This window comes from Gallus gallus, chromosome 24 (assembly GCF_016699485.2).
Source record: "Gallus gallus isolate bGalGal1 chromosome 24, bGalGal1.mat.broiler.GRCg7b, whole genome shotgun sequence".
In the NCBI taxonomy this organism is placed as follows: domain Eukaryota; kingdom Metazoa; phylum Chordata; class Aves; order Galliformes; family Phasianidae; genus Gallus; species Gallus gallus.
This window is the reverse complement of record NC_052555.1, coordinates 1609190-1636866: the sequence shown is the minus strand read 5'-3', so window position 1 is coordinate 1636866 and position 27677 is coordinate 1609190. Positions and strand designations below refer to the sequence as shown.

Below are 27677 nucleotides of genomic sequence, written 5' to 3'. Positions count from 1 at the left end.
TACAGGCAGGGTGAGGTCCTGCTGTGCAGAGCCAGCAGACATCCCAGCTCACAAACCGTGCCTGTTACTTTCAAAAGTTTCCTTGACAAATGCCTCTACAAATCTTTCTCCTTATTCAGACAAGGAAGTGGCTGAAAAGGGAAGTGCCGCTGTCTGGGCGACCTGTCAGCCCAAATCCCACCACCTATCAATCACTGCAGTGCCTGCAAACACATGTGGCACTGATGTGGCACCTCAACAGGTAAACAGTGCACTTCAACTGTCTGCTTCCACTTCACTACAGGATTCTCCCCGAAATCCACCTGTCTCTGATGGTGCTAAACCAGGCAGCCCCGAGATCTGTCTTCCTGCTGCACAAAGTGTCCCAGCTCCCACCTACCTGATGCCTTGCAGCTCCAGGAAGCAATGTGCTGCTGACACCAGCCAGGTCTCTGAGATGAGTGAAGCTCCACAGACATGGCCCTGGCTCTTGGCATGGAGGCTGACCTGCCACGGCCACTCTCCCACATCTGAGTTCTGCCCACCGACGATCCGTGATTTCTTAATGTAGGAGCGGGTCCCACAGTCTGGGGTGAGGAAGGAGAAGAGGCATTTAGATACTCCTGTTCCCACTCACCACCCCCTCTTCCTTTTTCCAGAACAGCCCAAGTGCCCCCTCCTACACCAGGGATGGCTGATGCTATCAGCTTAGGAGCACAAAAACAAACCCGCTACACTTACTGGCCAAATCAGTAAATGTGCAGACAAACCCCTACATTCTCTGCGTAAACCCTCTCTAAATATCTTGGACGATGCAGGCACTTGGCACACTGCTAAAGAACACAGCCATTTCCAGGTCCAAGCTGTTGCCTGGGGGTTCTTTCTACCACACATGTTGGTCTAAGCGGCCCAGCCCAGAACCCCACGTATTCCCTTTGCTGGGGTACTCACTGCAATTGTCCTCATCAGAATTGTCTTCGCAGTCCTTCTGCCCATCACACTCCGGGTTCTGCTTGCTGATGCAGAGTCCATTGCGGCATTTGTACGTGTAGCTCTTGCAGGCAACTGTTGACTGGGCTGCTGTGGAAGGCCAAAGGGAGAAGGGTTAGTCCCAGTGCTGGGGAAACTGTGCTGCTCAGAAGCCCCTCCCCACTTCTGCCCACCCCAGGACATTGCCACTGCGGGCAGAAATGCACTCCAGGCTGCCCAGCCATGAGTACATCCATAAGAAGCTGCATTTCAAGGGAGGTCCCCACCACAGCCCATCCTCACCTTTGCTGCAGGTGCCCTCATCGCTCCCATCCCCGCAGTCGTCCTTGCCATCACACTTCTGTGTGTTGGGGATGCACTTCCCATTGTTGCACTTGAAGCTGTTGTTTGCACAACCTGGGGAGAGAGCAGCTCCTGAGAAACAGCAAAGCACACACAGCCCCAGAAAATCTGCATGGCTGCGTCCATCTCCCTCTCCTCTAAAACAGGTAAAGCCTCTGCAGCTACAAACATTGCTGCTTCCACCACCCTGCAAACTGAACCTTTTTCAAGCCCTTCAGGCTTTCCTGCCCACAGCACGAGTTACTCACTGCACTGCAACTCATCGCTGTTGTCACCGCAGTCGTTCACGTTGTCACAGACCCAGAACTTGGGCTTGCACCAGCCGTTCTGACACCTGAACTGCTGGTCGGTGCAGGCTGAGAAAGAACAGAGAGAAATCAGGGGACAGATCTGCAATTTACCCGTGGGGTCATCAGTGACACACCTGGCATCACAGGAAGATCTGCACGGCTCCCAGGTGGGAGCTCAAGCACACAGACAAACACAACAGAAAACATCGCATGTATGTATGAACACACATGCACTTGGCCTATAACATGGCATTTCTGCTGCTCCAGAAACAAAACTATTTGGAGAGCTGCGATGTCTCGGGCAGGTAGGGTGGGTGCTCACATAACCCCATCATCACTGCAGCACGACACCCAAATGAAAGGCACTACCACCACTGGTGGGAAAGCACCTGGGATACCCAGCCCACGGGGGTGGCCCCATATGGCAGCTGTGCCAGCAGCACATTTCTCCTTCAGCAAACAGCCCCATGCCTCAGCACAAGATCCCAAAACAGGGAATCTCATCCTCTCTAAACAACACGAATTATACTCTCTAAACATCCTCTCTAAAACAACAATTAACTTCAAACAACACGAACAATAACACATATTAGATAGCACTGTGAACGCAAGAGGAAAAACTTCTGCATAAAGGAACAACACCCATGCATCACACGGGTGTTCCGTACATACTCTGCAACTCCTGCTCAGTTCTGTAACTGAACTCATCCCACGATACCACCCAGCACAGCAGGCCTCAGCACTGAGGCTCACTGCCAGAACAAGCCCAGCACAGCACCCTTGGGCACCCTGCAGCTCTGCAGCCTTCCATGAAGAGCCAAAAGGAAGGAAGGAAGGAAGGGCACTCACTGCAGGACCGCTCATCACTGCCATCAACGCAGTCCAACCACCCATCGCAGCGCATGCTTTTCTCAATGCAGCGGCCGGTGTTGCAGGCAAACTTGCCAGGACAGGCTGGGAAGGAGGAGAAGCAAAACAACAAGTGAGCCCTCCAGCTGTCCCCTCTGCAGTACATCCCCAGTGCTCTGAGCTTCCTCCTTGCAGCATTCAACGTAAAAAACAGCTTTTTCTCAGAACAGAGAACTACAATGAGATCTGCAGGAAAACAAGATGTGCTCCTATCCCCCAGAAAAGCATGCTTCCCAATTTACAGGAGGATAGAAGAAATGTAGAAGAGGGAGAGCCTCCAGTTATTGCAGAACACCTCCAGTGCCCACCCACAGCCTCCAGGCTTCAACTCACGATCGCTGGAGTCGTAGGACAGGTACTCTGCAGAGAAACCAGTGTCTGTGTAGGAACGGTCAGAGTGGAACTGCACTGCTATCCTGTTGGTGCTGCTGGCCACCACAAACTGGGAACGTTCCCCACAGTACCTGATGGGAGAAGATGAACATCAATGGAGTGCTACAGACCAACACTGAGGAGCCCTTCTTACATCCCTGATTTCCCCATCACCACAAAGGGTCACTTCACATGGGCAGACAGCCAAGGGGGCAGAAACAGAGCAGATCAGAACTGAGCATGAGCTGCTGGACCTCAGTGCCACACACAAGAGCTGAATTTGTTGTAGTTGGCAGAAGGTTGGAGCCAGATGCGAGCAACACCAAACTGTGACCCTGAAGACAATCAGGCACAAGATCACCCAGATCCCTGACAACAAGCTGATCGCTGTCTCTCTGATCTCAGATCCAACAAGTGCAGCCTCTAAAGCCCCAGGATCCCTTCCCAGAGTGGGTCAGTAGGGAACTGCTTCACAGGGAGCACAGCAGGAACTAGCCAGGGCCACAGATACAGATTCTGATTTTGAAACCCTCTCTCCTCAAAGAAGGGTCAGCTCTCTTGCCCAAAATGTTGTGAAACAACACTGCTTGCTTCCCCTATGCAGTGCCACACTGCGTTTTTAGTCCAGCTTCCATGAGGTTGTGTAAGAGTTAACAGTAAATTTAAAAGTAAATGCATCAGAGCAGACGATGCAATCAGTCTAACAATGGAGAAATACTCATTCAAGCAAAATCACACCAGCTGTTTCCTCATGGACCTGCCTTTCTGCACGCAATGCATGGAATGTGATGCTCCACAGCCTGTCTTTGGGGCTTTTTCAGCTGCAGCATGCAACAAACCCTTTGTCTGGTGTTCAGAACAAGGAGTGTGGCTCTGCTTTCATCGCTGGCCATTGAGCTATGAGGTCAGACCCGAGCACTACCTTGCCTCATCGCATCCCACAGAGCACAGCACCTTGCTCTCACTGCAAGTTTAAGGAAAGCACAGAATGCCACAGAACTGAACACAGCCTCCTTACTTGAAGGGCCAAAGCCACAGTCACACAGACTGCCCAACACCTACCTTGTGCTGTTGATCTGCACATAGTCCTTGGTGCAGGAGCTGACTGGGACCCCGGGCTCCAGCACAAAGAACATATTGAAACGCACCTTCACATTCTTTGTAGAGGGAACCTGCAAAAGGAAAGAGTCAGAGGCACACTTCTTTTCTGAAGCACTAAATATGGGAATAAGTTACATGGGAAAAACGTTTGGGGTAAGGATAGAAGATAACTGAAAAAGGGAAGAAGTCAAGCAGAAGAGGAAATACCTTCTGAAAAAGCCACTACTACTCAACCTGTCATATAGACAGCCACTTGGCTGACCCTGGGAGCTCACATTAAAGCAGCACTGAAGAAGGCTGAGGCCAGACCTTTGTCAGCTGTGTCCACTCCCCCAGGGCAAAAGATCGACCTTGCCAGCAGTTCTACCAGCAAGCGACAGCTCTGTCCCAAAGTCCAAATCAAGTGCAGAGTGCAAAGCTACAGCTACTGGGGGCTACAGTAAGAGTCACACAAGGTCCAGGCCTCCCTCAGCCTCTTCTGCCTTTGACATTAGTCCTAAAACCTCTTCTAGCCACCTCAGACTCTAAGCCTCTAGGCAGTGCCTGCTGTAAGCTCATTTGCAGTCTGTCCCACATGGGCAGGTTTATTTGACAGAATATTTAAGGCTAAGAGATGAATGTGTCTCACCTCTATGTTCCAGACACAGTCTGTGGCTGGTGGGTAGTGTGCTGGGTAATAGGGGGTGGTGAAAGTGCCACTCTCTCCTCTCAGAGTCCCACCGCACGCTGGAAGAGAAGCAGGAAGATGAAAGCAGGTTAGAGATTCAAAGAGATGTGGCTTTCCCAAGACAAAAGTGGCTACTGCATGAGGCAGGAAAGGAGGGAAATGCATCAGCCTTTAACACATTTAAATAATCTCTGGCAGAAAGCAGCTCCTGCTCCAAGGCTTGGAGAGAACTCAGGAAATCAATAGGTACTTCCTGCATACATCCATCTGCATGCCCAATCCAACAGAACTCTTATTTTCCCCTTCTCAGGGGACATCATTACAGCAGCCAAGAGCAGTAGGCAAGGTAAGCACAAAGAGCCAAGATGGGACCTTGCTTCCACATCTCCCAGCCTGGGAAAAATCCCTGGCAAACTGACCACAGCCACAGCTGCAATTCCCTCTTCAGCTGCTTGTGGTAGGGAAAGGTGGGGGAAACTGGGCCAAGGTCTACGCTTACCTTTCATCTTTGGGAGCTGGAAGAACTCAGCCTTAAAGCCAGGGTATCTCCCCTCCTTGTTGGTAATCAACGCGACAAGCATAACGTTCTGGGAGGACAGGAAGGTCAGGTTGTATGAAGGGGCATAGTTCCCACAGAGCCTACAAAGGAAGGAACAGAATCTGTTAGGCAGCTGCATAGTGAGCCTCCGGTGGCACAGATCATCCCTGAGCAGGGACACGAGCTCCACCACCAGGACTTCTGTGCAGCTCATGATCAGCCTGCCACGTCCCACTAGGACTCAGTGCCACACACAAAGCCAATGCAGAGCCAACACAAACCCCTCTCTCCCCACCCCATGGAGAAGGAGCACCAAACCCTGGGGACACTCACCTCACCAGAGCATGGGGCTCCACAGGGCTCAGAGAGTCATACACCTTGACGTAGTCACTGCTGTCTGTGCACTGCTCCAAGTCCAGTGTCTTGAAGGTCAGGCTGATGACGGAGTTGGCATCTGCCCTCAGTGCCCAGTAGCAGCGTGCATTGTTGGGGTATGGGCTGTGGGGGAACCCTGGTGTGTTGAAACTGGTGATCTCCCCTTCCTTGGCGTGGAGGGCGAAAAGGCAGCTATCTGCCCAGGAGAACAGCAAAGAGTTATCAGGACAAACGAGGAGGAGGAGAGATCTTTCTTGTGGGTACAGGGTATGCAGAGGACTGCAGATGTGTTGGAGTTTTGCCTTCCTGGAGAAAGGCACTGCAGCAGGACAGACCAGGCCACCCACCACTGCTGGATAACAGCAAATTTGGCCAACCCCAAACCAGCTCCAAGTAGCACGTGGAGATCTGCCTCAGGCAAAGCACCTCCCTTCAGGCCCTTCCTCACCCCAAAAGGGAAACTGTCACCCTGCAGACAGCTGGGGATGCACAGAGGCCATTACACTGAGACTGAAGAAGAACTGTACTCACTGTCCCGAGCAGTCTGAGCGATGCTGGGGTCGGCAGCTGCAGGAAGAAACAGAGGTGCTATCACCTTTTGAGCTGTGAAAAGTCCCTGCACACAAAGCTGAAGAGGTCACTAGGATTTGCACCGAGGTGGCTTGTGCAGCCAAGGGCACCCTAAGGAGGGGTACAGCTGGCAGCAAGTGCTCCAGGGAAACAACGGAGCCTCCCCTTCCCTCCCCAGTCCCACACAATAATGCAGCACTCACGGAAAGCAACGACCGACTCCACCTTCAGCGTAGGGTTTCGCAGCCGCGGGTTCAGCCTCTGGACCAAGCTCTGCTTGTCTGCCATGGCCCTGTCAAGCTTCTCCTCACGGTACTTGGGGACGATGAACTCTGACAAGTAGTAGGCAATGACACTGCCTTCGCTGCGAGGGAGGGTGATTATGGGGCGAGGGCAAGGACAGCAAGGACAGACATGGGAGGGCTGATGTATCAAAAGAGAGGGGGCCAGTCAAATGATAAGCTGTTGTTGGAGGATGACCATAGGAAAAGGACAGCCTCAGTAACAAGCTGAGCAAACTGAAGTCCAGCAAAGGCCCCAGTCAGTCTGTGAAGACCCTTTCCAGGCTGCCAGACACCAGCTGCTGTGGTTTATAGGGCTTACTGCACCATATCCAATTCTCCCAAGACATCTCCCTCAGCGCATCATGAGACAGACTGGCAGGAAACAATATTGTGGCTCAGCACAATGCCTGTCAGGTTGCTTTTCATTGCCCAACCTTTACCACCTCACTTGGGGTGACTACTGAGGTGCCTCCATCAACAGCAGCCCAGCAAAGAGGGTCTTATGGCCAACATGACACCCCAGAACTGCTTTCCTACACTCCCAATCTCAGCTCAGATAGCAACTCCTAACACTCACCTGAATGCAGTTATTACTGTCTCCTTATGGTAAGGGCCAATATCTGGCTGACTTCTGTAGATATCCTCGATCTAAAAGGAGTTTCAAGAAGAATGATCAGCACATCTTAAAGTGAGGAGAGTGGAAAGGATGAAGACAGACAGATTTTCAATCCTCAGGAGGAAAATCAGACACATAACCAGCATCCCTGGAGTGCAGGAACCTGCAGGGGCCAAAGAGTAGAAGAAGGAGAGCTGAAAGAAGGAGACAAGCATCCAGCCTGCAGCCACCTCCTGCCTCAGTCTCCAGCCCCAAAACTTACTCAGCTGTAGAGCTGCTTTTCCTCTCTGACCCTAAACTCCAGGCCTGGGTAACCTGCTGGTCCTGGGATTTGCCTGGGCAACCCCACATGGCACACTGGGCCACGGGGCAGGGAGACACTGGCAATGGGCTGGAGCTGTGACACCAAGATCCATTTAAAAGTGAGTCACACAACTCGTGATGAGCAGGAAGAGTTGAGAGAAGTGAGAAAGCTCCAAGCAGGATCTCTATGGCCACTGAACAAAAATAAAAACTCAGCAGCAGGGATCCAAGAAAACACTTACCGTGCTCTTCACCTTCTTAGCCAGCATGATGAACTCTGGAGAACTGGAGTTCTCATAGGCATCAATGAATTCCCTGTTCAGAACTCGCAGGTGGCCAGTGAAGACTTTCTGCACGGGCGCGTTCCGGTCTGGAAGGGAAGGTTTCACAGGGAAAGGCAGTCAGGGCAGGGACTGTGGCACAGCTGATCTCCAGTGATGGGGGAGAAAAGGGCTCTCTGCTTTCTGGAGCCTCTGGCTGCTACTGCACTTAGTAGAAAGGTCACACGTGAGCAACACTTGGTAATGAAGCTCTTCCAAATCCACAACAGCAGGGTTATGTTCCCAGGGCATGCCACCACCCCACGTTAGCTAACATCACACTCACATTTGAAGTGCCAAACCAGGAGGCCAGTGACAAGGGAGATGAGCAGAAAAGCAATGATCAGAATGGCCACAACTACCCTTCGCTTCGGGCCACGCTTCTCCATCTTCTTGGAGTTCATGGCAGGGAGGAACTCCACCCCTTCCTCCAGGTTGTTCATGTCCTGTGAGGGGAGAGAAGGAAGGACAATGGAAAGGTCACTCCCCAAGCCAGGTTTGGAGAGATCCAACTGCAAAGCAGTCTGGCACCTACAGATACAGAGCAGAGCCTTCGGGCATCACTGTGAGCACAGCGCACACCGCAGCGCCAGCAGCCTCACAGCCACCCCCAAGCAGGATCCTGCACAGACAGCAGTGCCTCCTCACACCCCAAAGGGAAGTGAATGCTTCCTTCTGGGCCTAACCCAAGCTGATCAGTTTGAGCAAACGCCGGGGCAGCCCACGCACAGCCCACGGCTGTGGCAGGTCACAAACCCAGAACCTCAAGGATTGCTGCCTTCCGGCGGATGGAAAAGCAGACAGAAAATCACCTCTCCACAACACCTGCTAAGAGGCAGGTGTGCCAGCCCACAGGACACAGCACGCTATAAATAGTGCTCCTTAGACAGAAGGTAAACTACTTCCTCCCTGTACATTCACACCGCACCGTGCTTTTGTTGGGCCAACACAACACTCCTACATTCCTGCCTGGATCTCTCACTCAGAACAAATGCCTTACAGAAGCACTACAACACAAGGACGGACACCAAACAAACCCCCCCGCCAGCAGCCAGCCTGCCTCTCCAGGAAAAACGTGCTGGTAGACAACCAGCAGGTCTTACCCAGGAGTGAGGAATGGCATCCGCAGCACACAGCCATCACCGCCCTGCGCTGGGCTGGGCCACCAAGGGGAAGGGCTCTGTCACAGCACACAGCCCTGCAGCAGCTCTGCACGCACAGGATGAAAGCATGGGGCAGGAAGCAGTGTCAGCGAGCCCTTACAGCCGTGGAGTTTCACTTTCTTGTCCCAGCTCCTCGCCCTGCCCACATACCTGCAGCAGCCCAGGCTTCAGCCAGGGAGGGAATCAGAGCAGCGTGTTCTATCCTCAAACTGGGGCAAACTGGAGAGAGAAAACCCACCTCCCATCCCCACGCTGTGCTGATGAGACAAGCTCACCCTGCGTGTGCGCTCCGCGTACAGAAAGGAGGAGGGATGACTTCATGCTCCTCTTACGAAAGCTGGAGGGTGTAGCCGAGAGCCAAAGCACACACCAGGAATTTGGAAATGTCCTCCAGAGAGAAGACCTGCCTTGTGCCCCCAGCATGGGGACAGCTCGTGCAGCTGAGGGCAGCCCTAGCTGTGCACAGAGGAAGCTCAACATGTCCTCTCCTCCAGCTCCAGCTGACAGCAAGGACACAACAACCCAAAATGCTGACCAGCACAAATCTGCTGCTTTCAAATGCATTGCTGTGCTCTGGAAGGGGGTAATGTTCCAGCCAGCAGGACGCTGGGTCAGATACTGCTTGCCCTCAGTGTCAGAGCTCACAAACATCACCAACTGCTCAAAGAGAAATGCCACGAACTCCAACAACTCAGGAAAAATGACAGCGTAGGGTAGGAAGCCTTCATGTAATTGTGCAAAATGAAACCAAAATGAACCACATCGTCTCTGAGGTGTCAGACTGTTTCTATTGTCAACATCCAGCCCCTGCCAGCAGAAAGGCTCAGAAGGCCACAAGGACCATCCCACTGACTGCCCTGCTGCTGGCTTAGCTTCCACCATCACACAGGAAACTTGAAAATGCAAATCAAGCAAACACTGTAAGAGAAAACACACAAAAAGAACCTGAATACATATATATGCCCCAAATCAAGAAACTCTTCAATCACAATCAAGATTCTGTGTCTGATGCAGCATCTTTGAACACTCAAACTGCGCCACTTGGCTCCCATCAGTTCCCAAAGCAAACAAATCCCCCAAACCCTCTGCTCAGGAGTCTGTCATCATAACTCTGACACATAAAGGGAAGAACCAGCTGCAAACCTCACCAGCATCTCCTCTTCCCCACTGCTGGACTGCTTGCAGAGCCCTTCCCAGGACCTGGCCTCCACGATTTCCAATACACTGCTGTTGTTAGCAAAAGGAAAGTATTTAATTCACTTCTAACATCTGCAGGAGCCCATGGCAAGAGAACCTCCAGGGCTTTAAAGATGTTCACATGGCAGCAGCTTTCCTGGGCTTCTCAGTGTCCAGAGATAAGAGGTTTCTGTCCCTACCCTCTCTTTTAAGGTCTCATCCTCTCCCATGCTCACACCTCACAAACCCCATTATGTTTCCCAGCCTCTTCTGACATGCGTGAAGATGCTTTGAAAACCTGTTGCACACTGCATGTTGGGCAAGCACCAGTGATTCCTGAGAACTACCTTGTCAATACAAAGGATCTGAAGCATTCCCCAAATACTATGGGAATGTACTGGACCCTGCCAGGAAGATTTCAGACAAGGCTATGTCCCAACCTCTGAGTAATCTTTCCTGCCCACATTCAGCACAGAAAGCACCCATTTGACCTTAGTACCAGACACATCTGTGTCCAGACAGCACAGCTCAGCCTCTGCTCCACACTCAGTGTGCTACACATCCTCTTTGCTGCTGCCCCTCCTGTCTGCTGGGGAAAAACGGCTCCTCTCCACTGCTGCTCAGTGTCCTCAGCCAGGCAGAAACCAGATGGAACCAAAAGCAAGAAAGTCAAAAGATCACAGTAAAGTCAAGAGAAAGATGATCATTCTTTAAATCTCCTTTAGCTGACCGTTGCTGTGCATTTTCCTCGCACACACCAAACATTCCCTTCACCACAACAGCATCTGCAGATGTAAATCAGAGAGGATGTGAACGCATGTCCTGCTCTCACCTTGTTCATGATTCCCCAAGAAACACTCGCCAGCACAAAGTGATCCGAGGTCTGACTCTCTCACCCCTCTCAAGGAAATGACTTCTCTAAACCTTAACAGAAAACCTTCCTTGATATTCTGCCCGCGTTAGTCACAGGTTCAGTTACTTCCTCTTGCTCCTCCTCACTCAGCTCTCGCTCGCTGCAGGGCTCTCTGGTTGGCACGGAGGTTTCTGACTGGTGCTGCTGTCATGCAGTGTCCCGGGAGGAAAGTCACGTGCCAAGCGAGTGAAAGGGTCAGAAAGATGTGTGTCACTGATGAGGAGGCAGGACAGGTACACAGGAGCAGCTTATCCTGAGCTGTAACCACCAGGGCACGGAGGGGAGTATGCTTTCTCCACAGCTTACTTCTGAAAAGCCTCCAGGTGACAAGAAGGGGCTTCTCCTACAGCAGTACGTGCCTGGGCTTCCTCAAAATATCCTCTGGGGATGGTAAAGAGTCAGGAAGGCAGTGTTTAATAATCCAAGTCTTTTCCTGATGTGGAAGAGCAAGCCACAGCCCAAACTGTCCAGAAAAAAGAAGAAAGAGCAAAAAAGCCCTCAACCAACCAGCAGGTGAGCCTTCAGCTGTTCATTTAGTGGTCAAAGTGCTGGGCTGCAGTGGGGGGAACTGCAGCATCCTGAGCCACCTCCAGCAAGGGACTGGGACTCCTGCACTCAGCGCCTGCTTTCAGAGGATGCCTCACTTCTCCCACACCTCAGTGTCTCCTGGACTACAGACTGCGAGGAGGATCAGGAGAGGAGTGTGCACAGAGATTTATACCATGCTCAGGTCTCCTGCATGCAGCTCCCCAGTGACGGGCTCCCAGTGACGTTCAGTACGTAAGCAAACCTTCCCACTTCTCAGTACAACAGCTACGTAATATATTTTTAGACAGCAACCGTAATCAGCCTGACTGGACAAACCAGAAGATGCAGAAGTGACTAATTCTGTTAGCAGGAAACGCAGCAAGTGCAGAGGGAGGGTGGGAACTGCCACAGCAGACTCTGGACTGGAGATGCTTTACTGGAAAGCAGAGGTTCATTGCAGCGGGGACTCTCGGGAAGGTCAGGAAGTGTCTCTTCCCATCAAGAGGATGTCTGGGATGTTTACAAAGGGCTGGCCAATGTGGGATCAGCATTACCCTTACTGGCTGGTTTCAGGCTTGTCTGACAGTGCCAGCAGGACAGCTCGGCACGGCCCACACACCAACAGCCCCCACTGCTCTGCACCCCTCCCAGGCACGTCCTCTGACCTGGCGTCTCTGTCTGCCTCACTGGACTCTGCCCCACACAACTACTGGGCTCTTGGCCATGAGTTTCACCTGTCCCTTATCACCAGCAGTTAATTTGTTTGCCCAGCACAACACAGATATGGGATTCAACTGCTTCCCTTGACTGCTACCACATTCCAGCCCCATCTCCTCTGCCACAGATCTGCACAGAAGTGAACGGCAGGTGTGTGACGAACACAGCATCACCCAGCTCTGCTGGCAGCTGTGCAGCTCTGCACAGCCCCTTTCCTTCCCTCTGCTCCAGGTCTGCACTGAGGCTCCCTGTCTGACACCAATGCACACAGCCAAGAGATGCAGTGCAAAGTCAGAGAGGACCTGGGGGGGTCTCCTGAGATGAAGGAGAGACATCAGACCATTACCCGACCCCTGCCAAGTAATCACACTTTTCAGATCCCAGCCTGCGTATCCAAGAGGCAGGTCTCACCTCCCCTTTTCCAGCCACACCTGCTCAATAAAATCTAAAACAATTATCACATGAGCAGTGCAGTACTGGCAATGAGAGGGACGACAGCCATCAGCCATCTCATCAGCCAGCCCCAATTGCAGGCAGCAGGGCAGGCTCACTGCCTGGGTCAGCCCGGCCTTGGAGACGAGTGGAGTGGGCTCACAGATCTCCCACGGCTGCGCAGGGAGACTGCCTGCCTCCAAACAACACTCACTACAGCACATCCAGCTGCTTGGCTGCAGCAAAGCTCCTCCTTCTGGAGTCGGTACAAGAGCCTTGCGTGTCTGTGTGAGCAAAGCGAGGACACCATCACGTCCCACAGCTTATTCTCACTACAGATCTTCAGAATGTATTTATTTTCTCAAGACTGAGATTTGGTGGGGGTGCAGAAAGGGAAGTTGCTGCTCAAGTGGCGTTTTATCATCAGCTGCATTCCTTGAGCCTGGCAGAGGAAGAGAAACAGAGCATTTCACAGGAGCAGCTCAGATCCCAGAGACCTTCCAAGGGTTTGCTGTACATTAGGCTTGTACAGTATTGTACAGTATTGTGTGTAGCTTGTGTGTTGCTGTGCAGGAAGAGCACAGAAAATTGCTCTTTCAAAACCCAAAGTTTTCCAGATGATACTTAAAGACAGAAACAGTTTTATGGTGCTGGCACTTGAGGAAACAACTTGTTTCCCATCAAAAAATACCCTAAAAGCTACCGAGAGTGTGTGCTCAATGTGCAGCTCACTTCACCCGCATAGCTCAAGTGCAGCTACACAACTGCAGACCAACTCCTGCACCAACTCCTGCTGAGAACCCCAGTCCTGCTCCAGAAAGAAAACTTACAAGGATAATTTTCACACGAATTCTTGATAAGAACAGCGTGGAAATGGCAAACATAAGAGCTATGTTTCATTAAGGCATATCCACACTGCGTTGCCCCATTATTGGCAGAAAAGCACGGTCAAAATTTTATCAGCTATTTATTTTCCTCCAGTAGTTCCTTATTAAGGGCAATTGCACTATAAAACGATGGCATCTGAACCAAGAAGGGAATAAGGGACAGACTCCTCCACACCATCCAACTTCCAGGCAGAGAGGGCAAGTTGAACAGTGAGAGATACCTGTCACACACCAATTCCAAACACAGGTCTTTATAGCATTCAATTGTCTTGTGACCATCCTGAGTCACAGAGAAACCGAATTCCCTTGGGTTAATTGCAGAAGAAACTAAGTTAATGTTTGCACAGGACAGCACAGGCTTGGCTTGCTACCCCGCATCAGCCTTATCAGCACAGCTGTGTCATGCAACACGCAGCTCATAGGAGTGACCACATCTATTTGTGTTTCTGTTGTAGCAGACTTTTTTTCATGTAAGATTGTGAGCCCTGGGGAGAGGTGGGAATCCAAGTCGCCTCAGAGGCCTGACATATAGCTGGGAGTCTTGGAATTCCCCCAGGATTTCCGAAGCCCAGAAGAGAAGCATGCCACAGATGTAAATGGCTTATTTAGATGTAAATGGCTTACTTAGAACCTGCCTGGTGCAGAGTACAGTCTGAACAACAAGAACACCCCCAGCTCGCCTAACAAACAGCTGTGCTCCAGACCTCAGTGAAGCATCCTAAGCTCATCATTATGTTTCGCCCACACTCTTTACTGGCTCTTCCAGTCTTGAGGTGGACCTGGGCCAAGATATTTCAATACTTGGGGTCAACAGCAGGGGAAATACCAGAACCTCCGACCGAGCAAAGCCTTCTATCAGCAAATCCGCCCTCACTCAGCTGCTGCAGTAGCTGCTCTCTGTGTGTGAGCACATTGCCCAGATATCACAGCACACCTTCCGTAAGGTGACACTGCACGGCCTTTGGTTGGAAATGGTGTGCTCTCCCCTGAGCGAGGTGAGAACCTTTGGTCCCATAAGCTCCCCAGTCCGGCCCTCAATGCCGCTCTCCCTGTTCCCTCAATGGTTTTACAGTGATCTGTTGTTTACAGAGCAAAGGTCTTCCGCACTCTCGATCAACCTCAGCCTCTCTCTCACTGTGCCTTCCTTATCCGTCTTTGCCTTTGGCAAGAAGAGCAGCAAAACTGGCCCAAGCAGCAGCTCACCCAGCAGCCACTGGAACTGCCCGAGAGAACAGCTCTGCACCTTTCTAAGGATGAGGATTAGCTTCCCCATGCACTGCACCCACGGGCTGTAAATCTCACAGCAGGAAGCAGCCATTGCAAAACACTCCCATTTGCTCCACCGCCATGTTTCCAGGTCCACCAAGCCCAGCAGCAGTTGAACTACCAGAAACAGACTGGTTCATCTGCAAGGAGAGACCTCCCGGAGCACGTCAGCAATTCTTGTGCTCAGACCCCAGGGAAGGACATGGCACATCCCTGATCCTGGCAGCTCAGCTGCAGTGTGACCAGGGTGGTGCAGCATGCAGCCGTGACGTGAAGATGCGTGAAACCCACAGTTGCCGTACAATCATTCAAATTGGAAAAGACCTCTGAGATCCCCGAGCTCAGCCCCACCCCCACTGCCCACATCCCTCAGTGCCACACCACGCAGCTCTGGAACGCCCCCAGGGATGGTGACCCCCCCACCCCCTGTGCAGCTGTGCAGTGCAGCACCGCTCACTGGAGAAGTTCCTAATATCCAACGTGGCACAACTCGAGGCCATCAGCTCTCCCCCCGCCCCAGGACAGCAGCAGGCTGTGAGGAGAACAACCAGCACCCGGCACAGCAGAGGACCTCACCCACACTACACTGCAAACGACTCTCCCTGCTGGGTCGCACACACAGGGCTGGTAGCGGGGTGCCCAGTTTCCCTCGCTGTGGGCCGGCTTCGTCCTCAGCGCCTCCCGCTGACACCCAGCGGCCCTTCCCGGGGTCCCACTGCAGGCAGCGGAGCGAGAAGCCGCGCTGCTCGCTGTTAGCAGCACGGCTCAGCTTTGGAGCAGCTCGGCGGCGCTGAACGCCGGCTGGCTTTCGAAGCACGCATCAACTCACCGCTTAATGAGCAAAGCCCAAACTGCAGCGCTCGGTTTCTGCGGGCTGCGGGGCGAGCAGCGCTGCTCAGCAACCCGAACCCAGCGGCGCACCTCCGCGCTCCCACCTGTGTCACCGCCCGCAGCCGAAGCCGAAACCGCAACCGGCCGCCACTCTTTCAACCTCAGCACTACGACTCTCGCACCGCTCCGCGGCACGGGGCGCTCCCGGGCCTCCTCTCTTCCCCGTCCCCTCGGCGCTCACCTGCTGCCGCGCCGTGTACTTCATGCCGCCGGCGGGCACCGCGGGGCCGCGCTCCATGCCCAGCGCCGCCGGCTCAGGCCGCCATGGCGCGGCGCTCCGCGGCCCCTCCTCCGGCCCGGCCCTCCGGCAGGTGCGGAACGGGAAGCAGGAAGCGGCCCGGGAGCCGTGCGGGTCGCCGTAGGGGTGAAGCGGGCGGCTGGGATTGCCCGTTCGTGCACGATGTGCCCCCCGTCGGGCAGCAGGGCTCGAGGGCGAAGCCTCGTGAGGTGACAACAGCCATCCTGCAGGAACCCTCTGCCCCAGGGACCTGCCCGCTGTTTGCTAAGCACAGCGTGTCCTTAACGGCACCCTCTGTCCACACTGTTCCCCCGGTCAGATCCCTGAAATAGCAGCAGAGTTCCTCAGTCCATCTGGTACCCAAACCCCGATGCCTCCAAGGGATGGAGCCCAGCTCAGCTACCTCCACCTCCTCTGTCGACCATACGCCCCAACCCAGATCCCTCCACATCACAGCCCTTCTGCCCATCCAGAACCTTCACTCCCATCCTTAAGTAGAAGCAAGGCCATGTTCCTACCGTGTACCCACCGCAGACCCCGCAGGCAGAAGCACAGACCCTCTGTCCATCCAGCACTCCCACCCAGATTCCTTCAAGCAGTGAAGCAGCTCCTCTGTCCATGCATAACCCTCATGCAGATCCCCGAAGGGGTGATACAGATCCTCTGTACACCCTGTACTCACACTCACACCCTTCAACTGTCAGCTGTCCCCCTGTCCCGTGTCCCTGAAGCAGAGGCACAGCTTCTCTGTCCCCTCAGAACCCACATCCAGATCCCTGAGGTAGCAGCACAGCCCCTCTGTCCACCATGAACCCACAAAGATCCCTTCTATAGTAACACAGCTCCACCCAGCATCCCCACTCAGATCCCCCAGGTAGCAGCATGGACCACTGTCCATCATGTAACCCTCAAATAGCACTACAGCCTTTCTGTCCCTCCTGTACCCCCACTTAGATCCCTTAAGTAGCAGCACAGATGGCCTTTAAAGGTCTCTTCAATTAATCATTCTCCAGCCAGAGGAAAACAGATGCAAAACGAGACACAACACAGCAGAAACCACACTGTATCCAAATTCCACACTGCAAGGTTTGGGCAACGTGTCCCAGGGATCATACAGCCTCATGTTAAGCAGTGCTGCCAGGGATGAGAAGTCAGAAGCAAAGATCTGAGTTTTCAGGATGCTCTAATGCAGATCTAAAAGAGAGCTTTCGGCACCAAAATCTGCATTCCTAACCCAGTTTTACCCCAACATTTTCCTCTTCTTGGGAAGATGACTCTAACGACACTAATTTCTAGGTTTCCTACATTCAACATCAAAGACACCAATCTCATCCTTCTTGAGGAAGTTCTTCCCTGCTCTGTGTTACACATGATAGTCCATACCACCAAGCATATACCCCTCAAAAAGCCAGAGTCTGAACAGGTCCTCCTTTAAATCAACTGCCTCCAGCCCTGAAACTGACTTTTTCCATACCTGGACACCTCCCACCTCTCTGGTTTGGTGTAACAGAAGCTGCATGCTGATTCACAGCGCCGCAGGGAGATGCGTGCTGGGTTACCTTTGTTTGCCCTTGCTCTGAAATGCCTCCTGCAGAGAGCAAGCTTCCTGTCCCTTTTGCAGGTGTCTCCCTGGGGAAAAGGGATGATGTCTGCTCTCTGATCCTGCTGTTTTCTCTCTGGGTAAAAAACTTAACTTCTGTGCTCCTACAGAAATGCTTCTGCCACTGCTTTCCTGGCTCCCTCGTCAGCCACCAGAATCCCATTTGCTTGCTGAGCACCACAGGGCAGGAACTATTTCCAGATTTAAGGTATCCCCCTTCAAAAGGTGGCTTTGTTAGTCAGCCTGCTGAAACTACCTGGCTGGCTGATGTCAGGAGCTGCTCTGAGCTCTCTCCTGATGCCCAGCCCTTCCCAGCACTCCAGTTTTACAGCCTTTCCCTCCCTGGCTGACTGCAAGTTCTCCAATCTGATTTAATACTCCACTAAAGCAGCACAGGTACAAAGCAGCTACTCTGAGCTGACTACTGCTCTTTGTTTCTGCAAATTCATCCTCCTCTTCTGCATATCAATTAATATCCTCCAGGCAGGTGCCAAGAGAATGCTGTGCTCTGGGATGTGGCTAATGAGGGCAGTCTCACTCTTTGAGACCTAAGGTGTCTCTTGCAAAGATCCACAGCTCTTGGTTTCACGCAGAGCTGCAAATGTTCTTCCTGTCATTCAAGCCACTGACGTTTTGCAAACTAATTCATTAGCCCAGTTGGCTCTTTGAAAAAAGGAGATACAATCATTGCTGGGAAAACAAGAAAGCAATCCATGTGCTGAATATAAAATATTACGTAGCTGGAAGGCAGTCAGTTCAGAGCCCTGAATGATTGGATTCCCTTTTCTTTGCTGCCGAAGCACAGCGATTTACTTAGTGGCTGTGTTGCAATAATGGCTAAGTTGCCACAGTAAGATGAAGGCCTGCTCCTTCTGACCACTGTACAGACCCAAAACATCAAAGCACCATTCTCAATAAGCATATGCCATGTGCTTTTGCACTAGCAGATGCGCCACGTGTCTCTCTGGTCTGACTGAAGGATGCTGAACTCAGCAAGTCCATCTCCACTATTAAGAAAGATGTAATTAAAGCAGAAAGATCAAGCAAATTACTCACTTGCAATGGTAGCAGTCAGCAACAAACAAAGCCTCCATTTCTGCCCACTTATAGCAGTTCATTCAATAAAGGCTGTCACCTCTTCCACCTAGCCTCCTCTTTTTGTATCTGTATGGCCACAACAGCAGCATGAGAGCAGAAAGTTGAGGTTTAAAATACCTTTAGGAAGAAGGAGATTACTTACTTTAGGTACAACCGAAACTTTGAGAAACAAGTCTGTCTTTGTTATAATTGTACACGAGTTCCAAGAGCTAAACCACAGCGAGCTCTACCCCCAGGAGCGTCCCAGAGGAGACAGGGATTAGCTGCTGGAGCAGCAAATACCATCTGACCAAACAGAATACTTTCATATCAGCTCCCAGCCCTGGAAATGCCATGCAGGGAAAAGAGGAAAAGGTAGCTGCTTACACAAGGAGTGAAGGCAGGCTGCCTGCAGGGGAAACGTCGTCTGGTGGAGGCAGTTCCCAGTAATTCTAGCTCCACAAAGCAGCACCATCCATCCACATAGCCACACCAGCAAAGGGCTAGATTCGGAGTCAGTGACAAAGGGTATTCCTTGCTGCAGTGTCTCAAGGATCCTGTTCGCAGTGTGACTCTCAAATTGAAATCTCACCAACAGTACCCTCCCACCCAGATTCCTGCCAGACAACCCTGAAACCACCCCACGTATGTCTGCAGCTAAAACTTCCAATCCGGTCTGGCAACTTAGACAGCGATACAAAAGATTGGGAGAGAGATAAAACTCACAGGGTGTCCTGTTACTTTGCATTCCAATGGGTAAATAAAAGGCTGATTCAGTGGGAGGAGAGGAAAACGTCATCCAGAAGCACTGTGGTTTCCAGCTGAACCGGCAGCCCCTGGCTCCAGCAAAGGAGTGTGATCTCCTGGTGAACATTGGGTACTGTACAACCGATTTCCACAAAGGACAGCTCTTCCTGTAAGTTGTCTCACCATGATTCAGTCTCTCCATCTGTAATGCAAGGAGAGTAATTACTGACTTTGGAGAATGGGACCTGTAAGAGCGCAGCAAGTTGCCCTCAGTTGGCCACATGATGCCACGAAGGCCAAGCTGAGATGCAGAACTACTTTTCAGACAGCTTTTCAGGGACTTCTGTTTAATCCGGATGGGAACATACCCTTTGGTCTCTAATGCTTCTTTCAGAAGCTGCAAACTGAGAGTCCTGCTTCCAAAACATAACTTTGGCAGAGATCAGAAGTAGCTTTGCCCCTCATATCAGTAATACCAGTCACTTCCACCTGCTTTAGCACTTAGCCAGAAAAGGCTCATTACAGAGCCTTCCTGAGTTCATGATAGCTGGCACAAGAGACCAGCTCCATCCTGTGGAAGGTACAGGCATGAGCAGCAAGCATAGTATGTGACAGGATGCAACCAGCATGCAGTAGGAAAGCCCACCCGCAGCTCTCCAGCACACCACAGACAATTCTGAGACATACTTTCAAAATTAAGGAGGGTCATTTCTTGTTTACCAGCCACCTGACAGCTGTGGGACATAGCATGCAAATGGCTAAGAAACACACCATAGGATGTAAGCTTGCTGCCAGGACTCTACAATTTGCTAGGCCTTTCTTGAGGACTTCCATGGCTTGAGAAAGCAGAACCTCTTTTGGTGAGCTCTGAATCAGTAACAGCAGTGTTTGCCAAGCTGTAAGTGTAATAGAGTGGATGGGCTTGAATGCCAGGTTTCTGCCACTGTGCATTTTGAAATGCAGCTGTGTGCTTGGGCACACCCAAGATTCAAAGTCAGTTAAGGTCCTGTCTGCCTGACAATCTGCAAATGAGTAAGAACCGAGAGAGATGCCGACAATGCATTGGAATCACCTATCCCTCTTTGCTTTACTACAAACAAGTATGCCTAACCCGTGCTCACCTGCCTTGCCTCCTTACTTCCTACGGAAAACAAAAGATCAGACTTGGTGTGGAATTACCTCCACTGTTTATAATGAAAAGAAAAAAAAAAAAAGGCACAACTTTGATTTTTCTTTGATTCCTCTCATTTCCCACCCTTTGCTGATAAGAGATGTGCCATACAGCAGGGCTTTTATTTTGCAAGTCCTGCTCCTGCTTTCAAACATACCGACTGATGTTCTTTCAGTCATCCCTCTAGTGGGGTATGGTGAGACTGCATGTAATATCAACAAGCCCACCCCTGAAGCAGGAAATCAAGCATGAACTCACCCAGAGTTCAGTCTGCCAAAGGTGAGAAGTAATACATACTCTCCCAAGATGCTGCTTGTACTCTCCAGGATGAGGCATCATGCTGGATGAAACACCTTGCTGGTTAGATCAGGCTTGCAGACCTGTTCTAATCCATTCTCCACTTCAAAAGATGACTATGCACATTTGTCTCTCTCCATTCCTCCCAGGACAATCTGTTCTAGCAGTAAGGTGACCTTCCTTTCTACTTAGTGAAGCAGGAGCAGAACCACAACAAGGATATCGATGTGGGAATACTGGGAAGAACACGTTCCTTTCCAAAAACAGAAGCTAATCCTTTAATTTAGGGACCAGCAGCCTTTGGCATGGAAGAACAAGAAAGCTGCAGTAGGAAGCAGCTCTCCAAGCTCAGCAGGAACTGGAAATGAGATGGGGTCTTGGAAACCCACTGAGCAGCAGCAGCAGCTCTCCTCTAACACACACAAACCATTTCTACACTATAGAAGATAAAAAACATCTTGTTATAAGAGGTAAGGACAGCGAAGGAAGTGCCTCTGTACCTTATCCTGCTGCTTTCACATCACATGATAAATCTCCTGGGTGGCATCTTTATTGTCACTTGTCTGAGCCCCAGCATAAGGCAGCTCTGCAGGATCCACAGGGAAGACCTGACTGCAAAAGTGTTGTGCAGATCTTGCTGTAAAGGAAAACACATAGTGCTGAGAGTGCCTAGCATTTGCAGCAGCATTCACAATAGGAGGCAGCAGTGCCAAGTACAGTGGTGGAAACAGCAGATTCATAAACACAAGAGCTGAAATATGACTTTCCTACAAGCAGACTGGGTCTCTTTGGTTTCTCTGTTGGGCACTGGTTACTTCTGGTATTTGCTTCAGGCTTTCTGGACTTGTGCTCTCCGAACAAAGTAGTATCCTTAGCTACTTTTCCATGAAAAACTATACTGACAAATAGAGAATCAGTAGGATTATGGTGCCATGATACAGCATACCTTTAAATGCAATTGCACAGGAGAAGCATACCCTTTGTACCTGTAGCAAGAACACAGGAAAATCTCAGAGAAAAACCTACAAAGAAGCAAGCAGCACTTGTCATCAGCAGTTGATTCATGTAGTAACAAACAAGGATATACTGTGGTACAAAGAACATCACCTATAACTTTCTCCTGGTCTGGCTCTGGAGTGGGCACAAAACCTCCAGATAGAGGCACCTCATCCAGAACGTTCTATTGAACAAGAGGGCTTCCAACTTGGCTGGGCTGAAGTTGTAGTTTGTCCCCTTCTATAATGACTGGGACTTTTTACTACGTTTTTGCTTTCAAAAGTAGGCATTCCCACTGGAAGTTCTGACATCCAGAGCCCTGCCAGCTTGTTTCTGAAAAGCTACAATACCTCCCCAATGGCTTTTGGAAGTTAACTGAGACTGTACTGAGTACCTGTAGCACAACTAGCACTTGGCTACCAAAGAACCACTTATCTCAGCATTTCCACCTAGGTCATGCAGCCAAAAGGGTGACCACACCTGACTTAGGGAATAATGCACCTATTGTGTAAGAGCAGAAGTAATCCTCACCCACAGTTCTGTCTTGTTCTGTGCATGACTTGGACTGCCAAATTTGAGATACCAACTCATTTGTGTTTCTGTGAGACAGACCACTGGTTGGCACTGAGCTCTGTCCTACACAAGTCAGAAGAGTTCAGACTGCCCCTGCAGGGAGCCTGGTGCAGGCAGGGAACGCAGTGGAAAGCTGCAGCTGTTTGCTATCAGCCTGAACCACACAGCACGAAGGAGAGAAGGAACTTTACTGTGGTGAACTGCTGACTGACAGGACTGGGGGTGAGGATGCTCCTAGCATGGAGGTATGTATCCTTAGGAGTAGCTTTACTATATATATCTTTTCTCTCTCTGTGCATGTATATATATAGATATGTGGTGCAGGTGATCATCCTGTGTGACAGCTTCCTTTGGCAATGCTATTGATCAGTAGCTTGGATCATTCCTGTAATTCTCTGTTTAACTGTAACTTTTCAGTGCTGTCCCTCCCCTGTGCCAGAGGGTGTGATTCAGCTGTATTACCATGTATTTTTGACTGCACAGTAGTAATTACAAAACTTGAGCAGCAATGAATACAGGCAATTATTCTCCTTTTGCACCGCACTGAATCAGGAGAGGTGGATGTTTTACTGTGAATCCTCTGCTTAACAAACACCCAGGGCTTTGGTGAAGTCCATTTGCTCAGCACTGCCTCCCACCTCGAGGGATGGCCCAAATCTTCCACAGATTTCTTGGTGCAGCTCTGCTCTATGCTGGACAACCAAACTCAATTGTGATATGCAGCTTTATTGGTACAGATTCCTAAACTGAACCTTCACTCCAACAACGTAACTGTCCTGCAGGGCACAGAGAACAGACTTTCCTTAGGACTTCATAGTGTGTTGTAAGTCGAAAACATGCTGTAAGTTTCAGGGAAAAGCAGCCAAATGACCTTAAACAACCATGACAGAAGACAGCATATCAAGGAGTTCCCTGGCTCTTGGCATGTGTCAGAAGCTATCAGTAGCTTCCTTTTTTATCATGCTATCTGTACCACAGAAAACAGGCAGAAAAAAAAATGGCCTTCACATTGGGGAGATGTGGCCTAAAATGGCCTTTCTTTTCCTGCTAGTACTTCTGCATGTTCCAGCCACTGCAGGAAGCACTGCTGCCCAGACTGAAATCAGAGAGATGGAAATCTCAAATGTACTGGAATTCTGGCCAGACTGTTTATACATCCTATAAGCTTTAAGTAGATATATCTGCCTTCTAGCTGCAGAAAGATTTGACAGTTATTTGCAGAGTTAAGACAAACAATCAGATGTATAGATTTGTTTCAGAAGAGACCAACTGTAAAAGCCTGACACAGGCACAGACAGCAGAGCTGTTCTTCCCTTCCCTAGGTGGCTCTGTGCATCTCTGGTCAAGATTTTGGGCTGTGTACTTTATTCCTGTGGGACTCTGCTTGCATCACTACAGTAAGGAAAACAGCTGGGTGAAGCTGATGAACATTGCTCCTTGCTGCCTGTATTTACAGTTCTCTCCATGGGCCCTGCTCTAGCAGGAGACATGGAGGTTGCAGAAGCTATTCAACAGTGTATGCAGTGTTTCCATCTGTCTCATAAATGCCAAATAACTGCTGCTTCCCCATGGACAAACATCTTCCCGTTGCTGACAATTCATCCAGAATGATACATCAAAGCATTAAAGACACTTACCCAGTTTCAAACAATGCCAGCATCTTTTCAGGTGCTTGCTTCCAGGTCCTCGTTGGCTCTGTACACATCATCAGCACAGCAGTATGACCATCAGCAGGTCTGCCCCGTCCTGCATTGGTGATACCTCGTGCTGTAAGTGTGGATGCAAAAGCATCTGGTCCTGGGGCTATTAGAGACCAGCACAGTTCTCCATCAAAGATCTTGGTTCTTGAAGGTGAGTTACTTTGCCCCACGTCTTACAAACTGGAGGACGGTGAGAGAAGGTAACTAAGCCCACTACAAGCTGGTCCCATCCCCTCCCCCATTATGTACAATACTAAAATTGTTAAAATAAAGGTTAGTGTGTTTAAACGGCCCGAGGCAGTTTGTGTAGGACTCAATCCTTACAAACAACGATTACATGATATTCTCTCAGTGAAAATAAATACGTATCCCACAGCTTTGAAGAAACAATAAAGGCTCTTAAATAACACTAGCGAGGAACTCACTGTGATGAAAACAGGCTGTAGTTCCATTTTTTTAATTACAAAAGATAATGGTTGGGATGCATCAGAACGAAAGTCCTTTCAGTTTCAGGGCCTGCAGGACAAACAGCTGGAAAACAGATACTGTCAGCACACTGCCTTCTCATGGCCTTTTATTTGTGCTCCCGTGCACAGCTCTGCAGTACTCACCTGGAAGAGTATTTAGTCCCCAGTGCAAGTGGACAAAGGAGCAAACACGTGGAAAACAGCCTTGTTAAAACATACCCTCATCCAGCCCTAGCATATATAAAGAAAAACTAACTTGAACCCCTCTCTGCCCTTAAGCTTATTGCTAAGAGATTATACGTTACTTATAAAACCAACTGCTCTTTACTTGCAGTAGCTGAAGGGTTATTTTTCAACCAGAGTGGAAGCTGAACCATGGAACAGGGTGTACTTTGCTCTTGAAATTGGTGTACTATTCCATTCAGAATGTAGCTCTTTAACGTAAGAAACCCACACAGTGACTGGTGCCCTTTCCCCAAAGATCACAGGCTTTAAAAGCAACAAGAATGGTCTTCAGTCAAGCAGTCATGCACGTCAAGGTAGCTCATGTGGACAAGCAGTTTAGCAAAGACAGTTATGGAAGAAAGGAGATGGTGATGATCTGAAGAGTCAGACTCCTGAAAGCCAGCAGCAACAACCTCAGAGACACACCGAACTCATGCAATTAGATGCATGGGTTTTTAGTTTTGTTAAACCTAATACTGTCAATGCCTTATGTCCAGAGACAAATTCAAATGGTTGCTTGCAAGAGGATTCACAGAAATTAAAGGTGCTTCGCACTGTAATCATCCTTCAGCACTTGATTGCAAGTTTTGACACTGAAGAACATTACAAACAGAACTAACAGAACACAATCATCTTGATTATGCTTTGAATTTAGAGGCTCTTTCATGTAAGCAATAGAAGAAAGTTGTCATCTCTTCCACTTCTCATTTTTAACTTCGCAACTAAAAGGATGTGTAAAAGGACTTAAGAACATCTTCATACACCTCCCAGACCACAGCCCTCTGGCTGTCCACCTGTTTGGCAGACTCAATACAAGAGGTACACAAATTGACAAAGTAGGAAAGGTACTGAGAAAACTGTTATCACTCCCAGTTCTGTTCCTGTGGCATATTCAAGAGCTTGCTTTGTGTGTTGTTGTGTCCTGCTTATTCAATACTTGCAGCTAGCCAGTTTTTTTTATTTAAACACCCATTTCCTCCAACTCACACAGCAGGTTAGCTGCTGTACAGAAAGACTGACATACCCGACCTGAAGCTCAGCAGAACAGTTTGCTCTGCTCACGTGCAGCCAGTTTGAACAGTAACACACAGCTTCAGTTGAGGCTTCTGCCATGAAGTTCTACTAACACAGGAAAGATAAGACTTGGTTCTGTAAATACGTTATATTCAATAGTATGTAACTCAGAGCAATGCACTTTTAAAAAAAGACAAGAGAAACCACGTTAGAAGGAACCATCTCACAAAGGAAGATGGACAATCTATTAGCCCTTGGCAAGCTAAACAATCATGTACACAAAACAACAAGCTGTACAAAACTGAAAGGAGATGGCAAAGGGATTTGTAAGGCTTTCTTCTCCTAGCTCAACACTCCTTATGATCTTATTCTGGAAAAGCTTCAGGGTCACATCAGGACAGCAAGGAACTCTTCTCCAGTGTGTGCAAAACTCAAATTTATAAAGGGATAAAATTCTAAAGATAAAAACCAAACTGAAGGCCAGAATCACTGGCTAAAATCCTTCTTCCGAGTCCAAGAGACTGAAGTTGGGGTATATTTGAAAACATATTCCAAACTTTTAAAACAAACTAGTCTTTTCAGACTGATAAAGATTTGTTGAGGAAAAATAAAGGAGAATGCTTCTGGTGAATGCTTTTCTTTCCAACACATTCTTATTTGTTGACAGACTTACTCACACAATGACTACTTGTCATTTTTATATCTCCGACTTTTTTGTATCTCCTCCACTTCTCACTCTTCCCCATGGTTACCAGCATTTTTTTTTAACATCAAGAATCATCCTGACTAGGGGCTCTTATACTGCCCTTGACAGAAATTTGACATGGAAGTGGTATCTGCTCAACAAGAAGTTTGAGCTCAGAGATAGCGAAGAGGTATTTTAAAAGTCTATATATAAATAGTACATTGAATGTTATAGGGATCTAATTCCAGGCTATGTTACAAACAATGTCTGGTGTCCACGCCGTGATCCTAAGTCACCCATATTAGTGACAGCTAGGCTCCACCAAAATGATGCACCTTCTTCATGACTTTGAAAAGCCAACAAGTTACCTCTTCTGAGCAAGATACCCTGGTTAAGCAGACATAAGATCAACTGCTTTGTCTACAACCCAAAATGGACAGAAATGACAGGTGGTCTTTTGTAAAAAGATCTTCGGATGGGAAGAGAACATGGCAAAGAAAGACATCTCTTCAGTGCTGAATGCCACAGAATTTGGCTTTACAGATCTGGACTGAAACCATTTGTTTTACAGGTACAGCAGCTTCTGATGTGGAATTTCTACCTTGACATCACATGCTGACTGCAGAACAAGTAACAGGTGCTGCACGTGACAGAATCCAGTCCAATCCCTAGCCATGACTGTGGTTAGGTAACCTTGGATGGCTGGATGGACGATGACAGTATACTCAGGAAAGCTGTTGGAAAGCGATCAGTTTTCAGACCAGTACTCATAGCTGATCTTGGGACTGTTTTGGAGATGGAGCCGTTGTCACAACGACAGTGGAAACTGCTTTAGCTGAGCCAGACACCGTTCCCTGCTGGAGATGGGAGGCTGGTACTGTTTGAATTCGCACCTGTTTGAAATGGAAAGACAAAAATTCAACTCATGTCAAGAACAACCTGGTGTCACACAGAGCTTGTATCACACTGCTAAATGATCTGCATCTGCTGCTGACAAAATTTCAGTTCTGTGAACAAGATATACAAAGAATATACAGATATACAAGTTATACAAAGAAGCAATGTGATTTCTTCAAGAAATGTAGGCCTGTAGAAGCCAAAGTGGAAAGCACGACATAAGAAGTCAAGGGTACAGAAACAACCCTTCAGTCAATCAGAAATGACAGGACTTTTGGTTTTTCATTCATTATACTATCAGTACTTCAAAAACATTTAAAAACCATAACTGGATGGAGGTAAGGAAATGGTGCAGTGCACG

The 27677-nt window shown here is 49.6% G+C and overlaps 2 protein-coding genes and 2 long non-coding RNA genes across 20 annotated transcripts in view; 2 read left to right on the top strand and 2 right to left on the bottom strand.

Moving 5' to 3' along the window:
- The window catches only part of LOC121107517, a 1160-nt gene extending 639 nt beyond the window's left edge, over positions 1-521 (top strand). Inside the window, exon 2 of the long non-coding RNA XR_005841737.1 lies at positions 284-521. This is a non-coding gene — a long non-coding RNA (uncharacterized LOC121107517). The remainder of the gene's footprint in view (positions 1-283) is intronic.
- ST14 (suppression of tumorigenicity 14) overlaps positions 1-24716 on the bottom strand; it is a 27155-nt gene extending 2439 nt beyond the window's left edge. Inside the window, exons 1-21 of one of the 15 annotated variants that reach the window (XM_040652100.2) lie at positions 24640-24716; positions 24454-24559; positions 23966-24131; positions 21260-21396; positions 19271-19493; positions 18932-19047; positions 7943-8102; positions 7579-7706; positions 6995-7065; positions 6337-6497; positions 6095-6130; positions 5522-5759; positions 5150-5289; positions 4612-4709; positions 3945-4054; positions 2844-2974; positions 2451-2555; positions 1560-1667; positions 1252-1365; positions 931-1059; positions 380-566 (exon numbers count right to left, since the gene is read on the bottom strand). In XM_040652100.2, the coding sequence (XP_040508034.1) occupies positions 380-566; positions 931-1059; positions 1252-1365; positions 1560-1667; positions 2451-2555; positions 2844-2974; positions 3945-4054; positions 4612-4709; positions 5150-5289; positions 5522-5759; positions 6095-6130; positions 6337-6497; positions 6995-7065; positions 7579-7706; positions 7943-8102; positions 18932-19047; positions 19271-19493 (2255 nt within the window). In that variant the 5' untranslated portion in view covers positions 21260-21396; positions 23966-24131; positions 24454-24559; positions 24640-24716. Of the gene's footprint in view, positions 1-379; positions 567-930; positions 1060-1251; positions 1366-1559; positions 1668-2450; positions 2556-2843; positions 2975-3944; positions 4055-4611; positions 4710-5149; positions 5290-5521; positions 5760-6094; positions 6131-6336; positions 6498-6994; positions 7066-7578; positions 7707-7942; positions 8103-8759; positions 8816-8969; positions 15917-16385; positions 16827-18523; positions 18683-18931; positions 19102-19270; positions 19494-21259; positions 24560-24639 lie in introns of those variants that run through there. The other 14 variants (XM_046903838.1, XM_046903840.1, XM_046903839.1 and 11 more) reach the window with 14 other exon arrangements.
- Positions 15969-26202, top strand: LOC124417384. Its single transcript, XR_006932097.1, has 2 exons — positions 15969-22573; positions 23651-26202. It is a non-coding gene; the product is annotated as an uncharacterized LOC124417384 (long non-coding RNA).
- Positions 25943-27677, bottom strand: part of NFRKB (nuclear factor related to kappaB binding protein) — a 17252-nt gene continuing 15517 nt past the window's right edge. For all 3 annotated transcript variants that reach the window (NM_001198556.2, XM_015297989.4, XM_015297988.4), the window contains one exon: positions 25943-27312. In NM_001198556.2, coding sequence (NP_001185485.2) covers positions 27187-27312 — 126 coding nt within the window. In that variant the 3' untranslated portion in view covers positions 25943-27186. The remainder of the gene's footprint in view (positions 27313-27677) is intronic.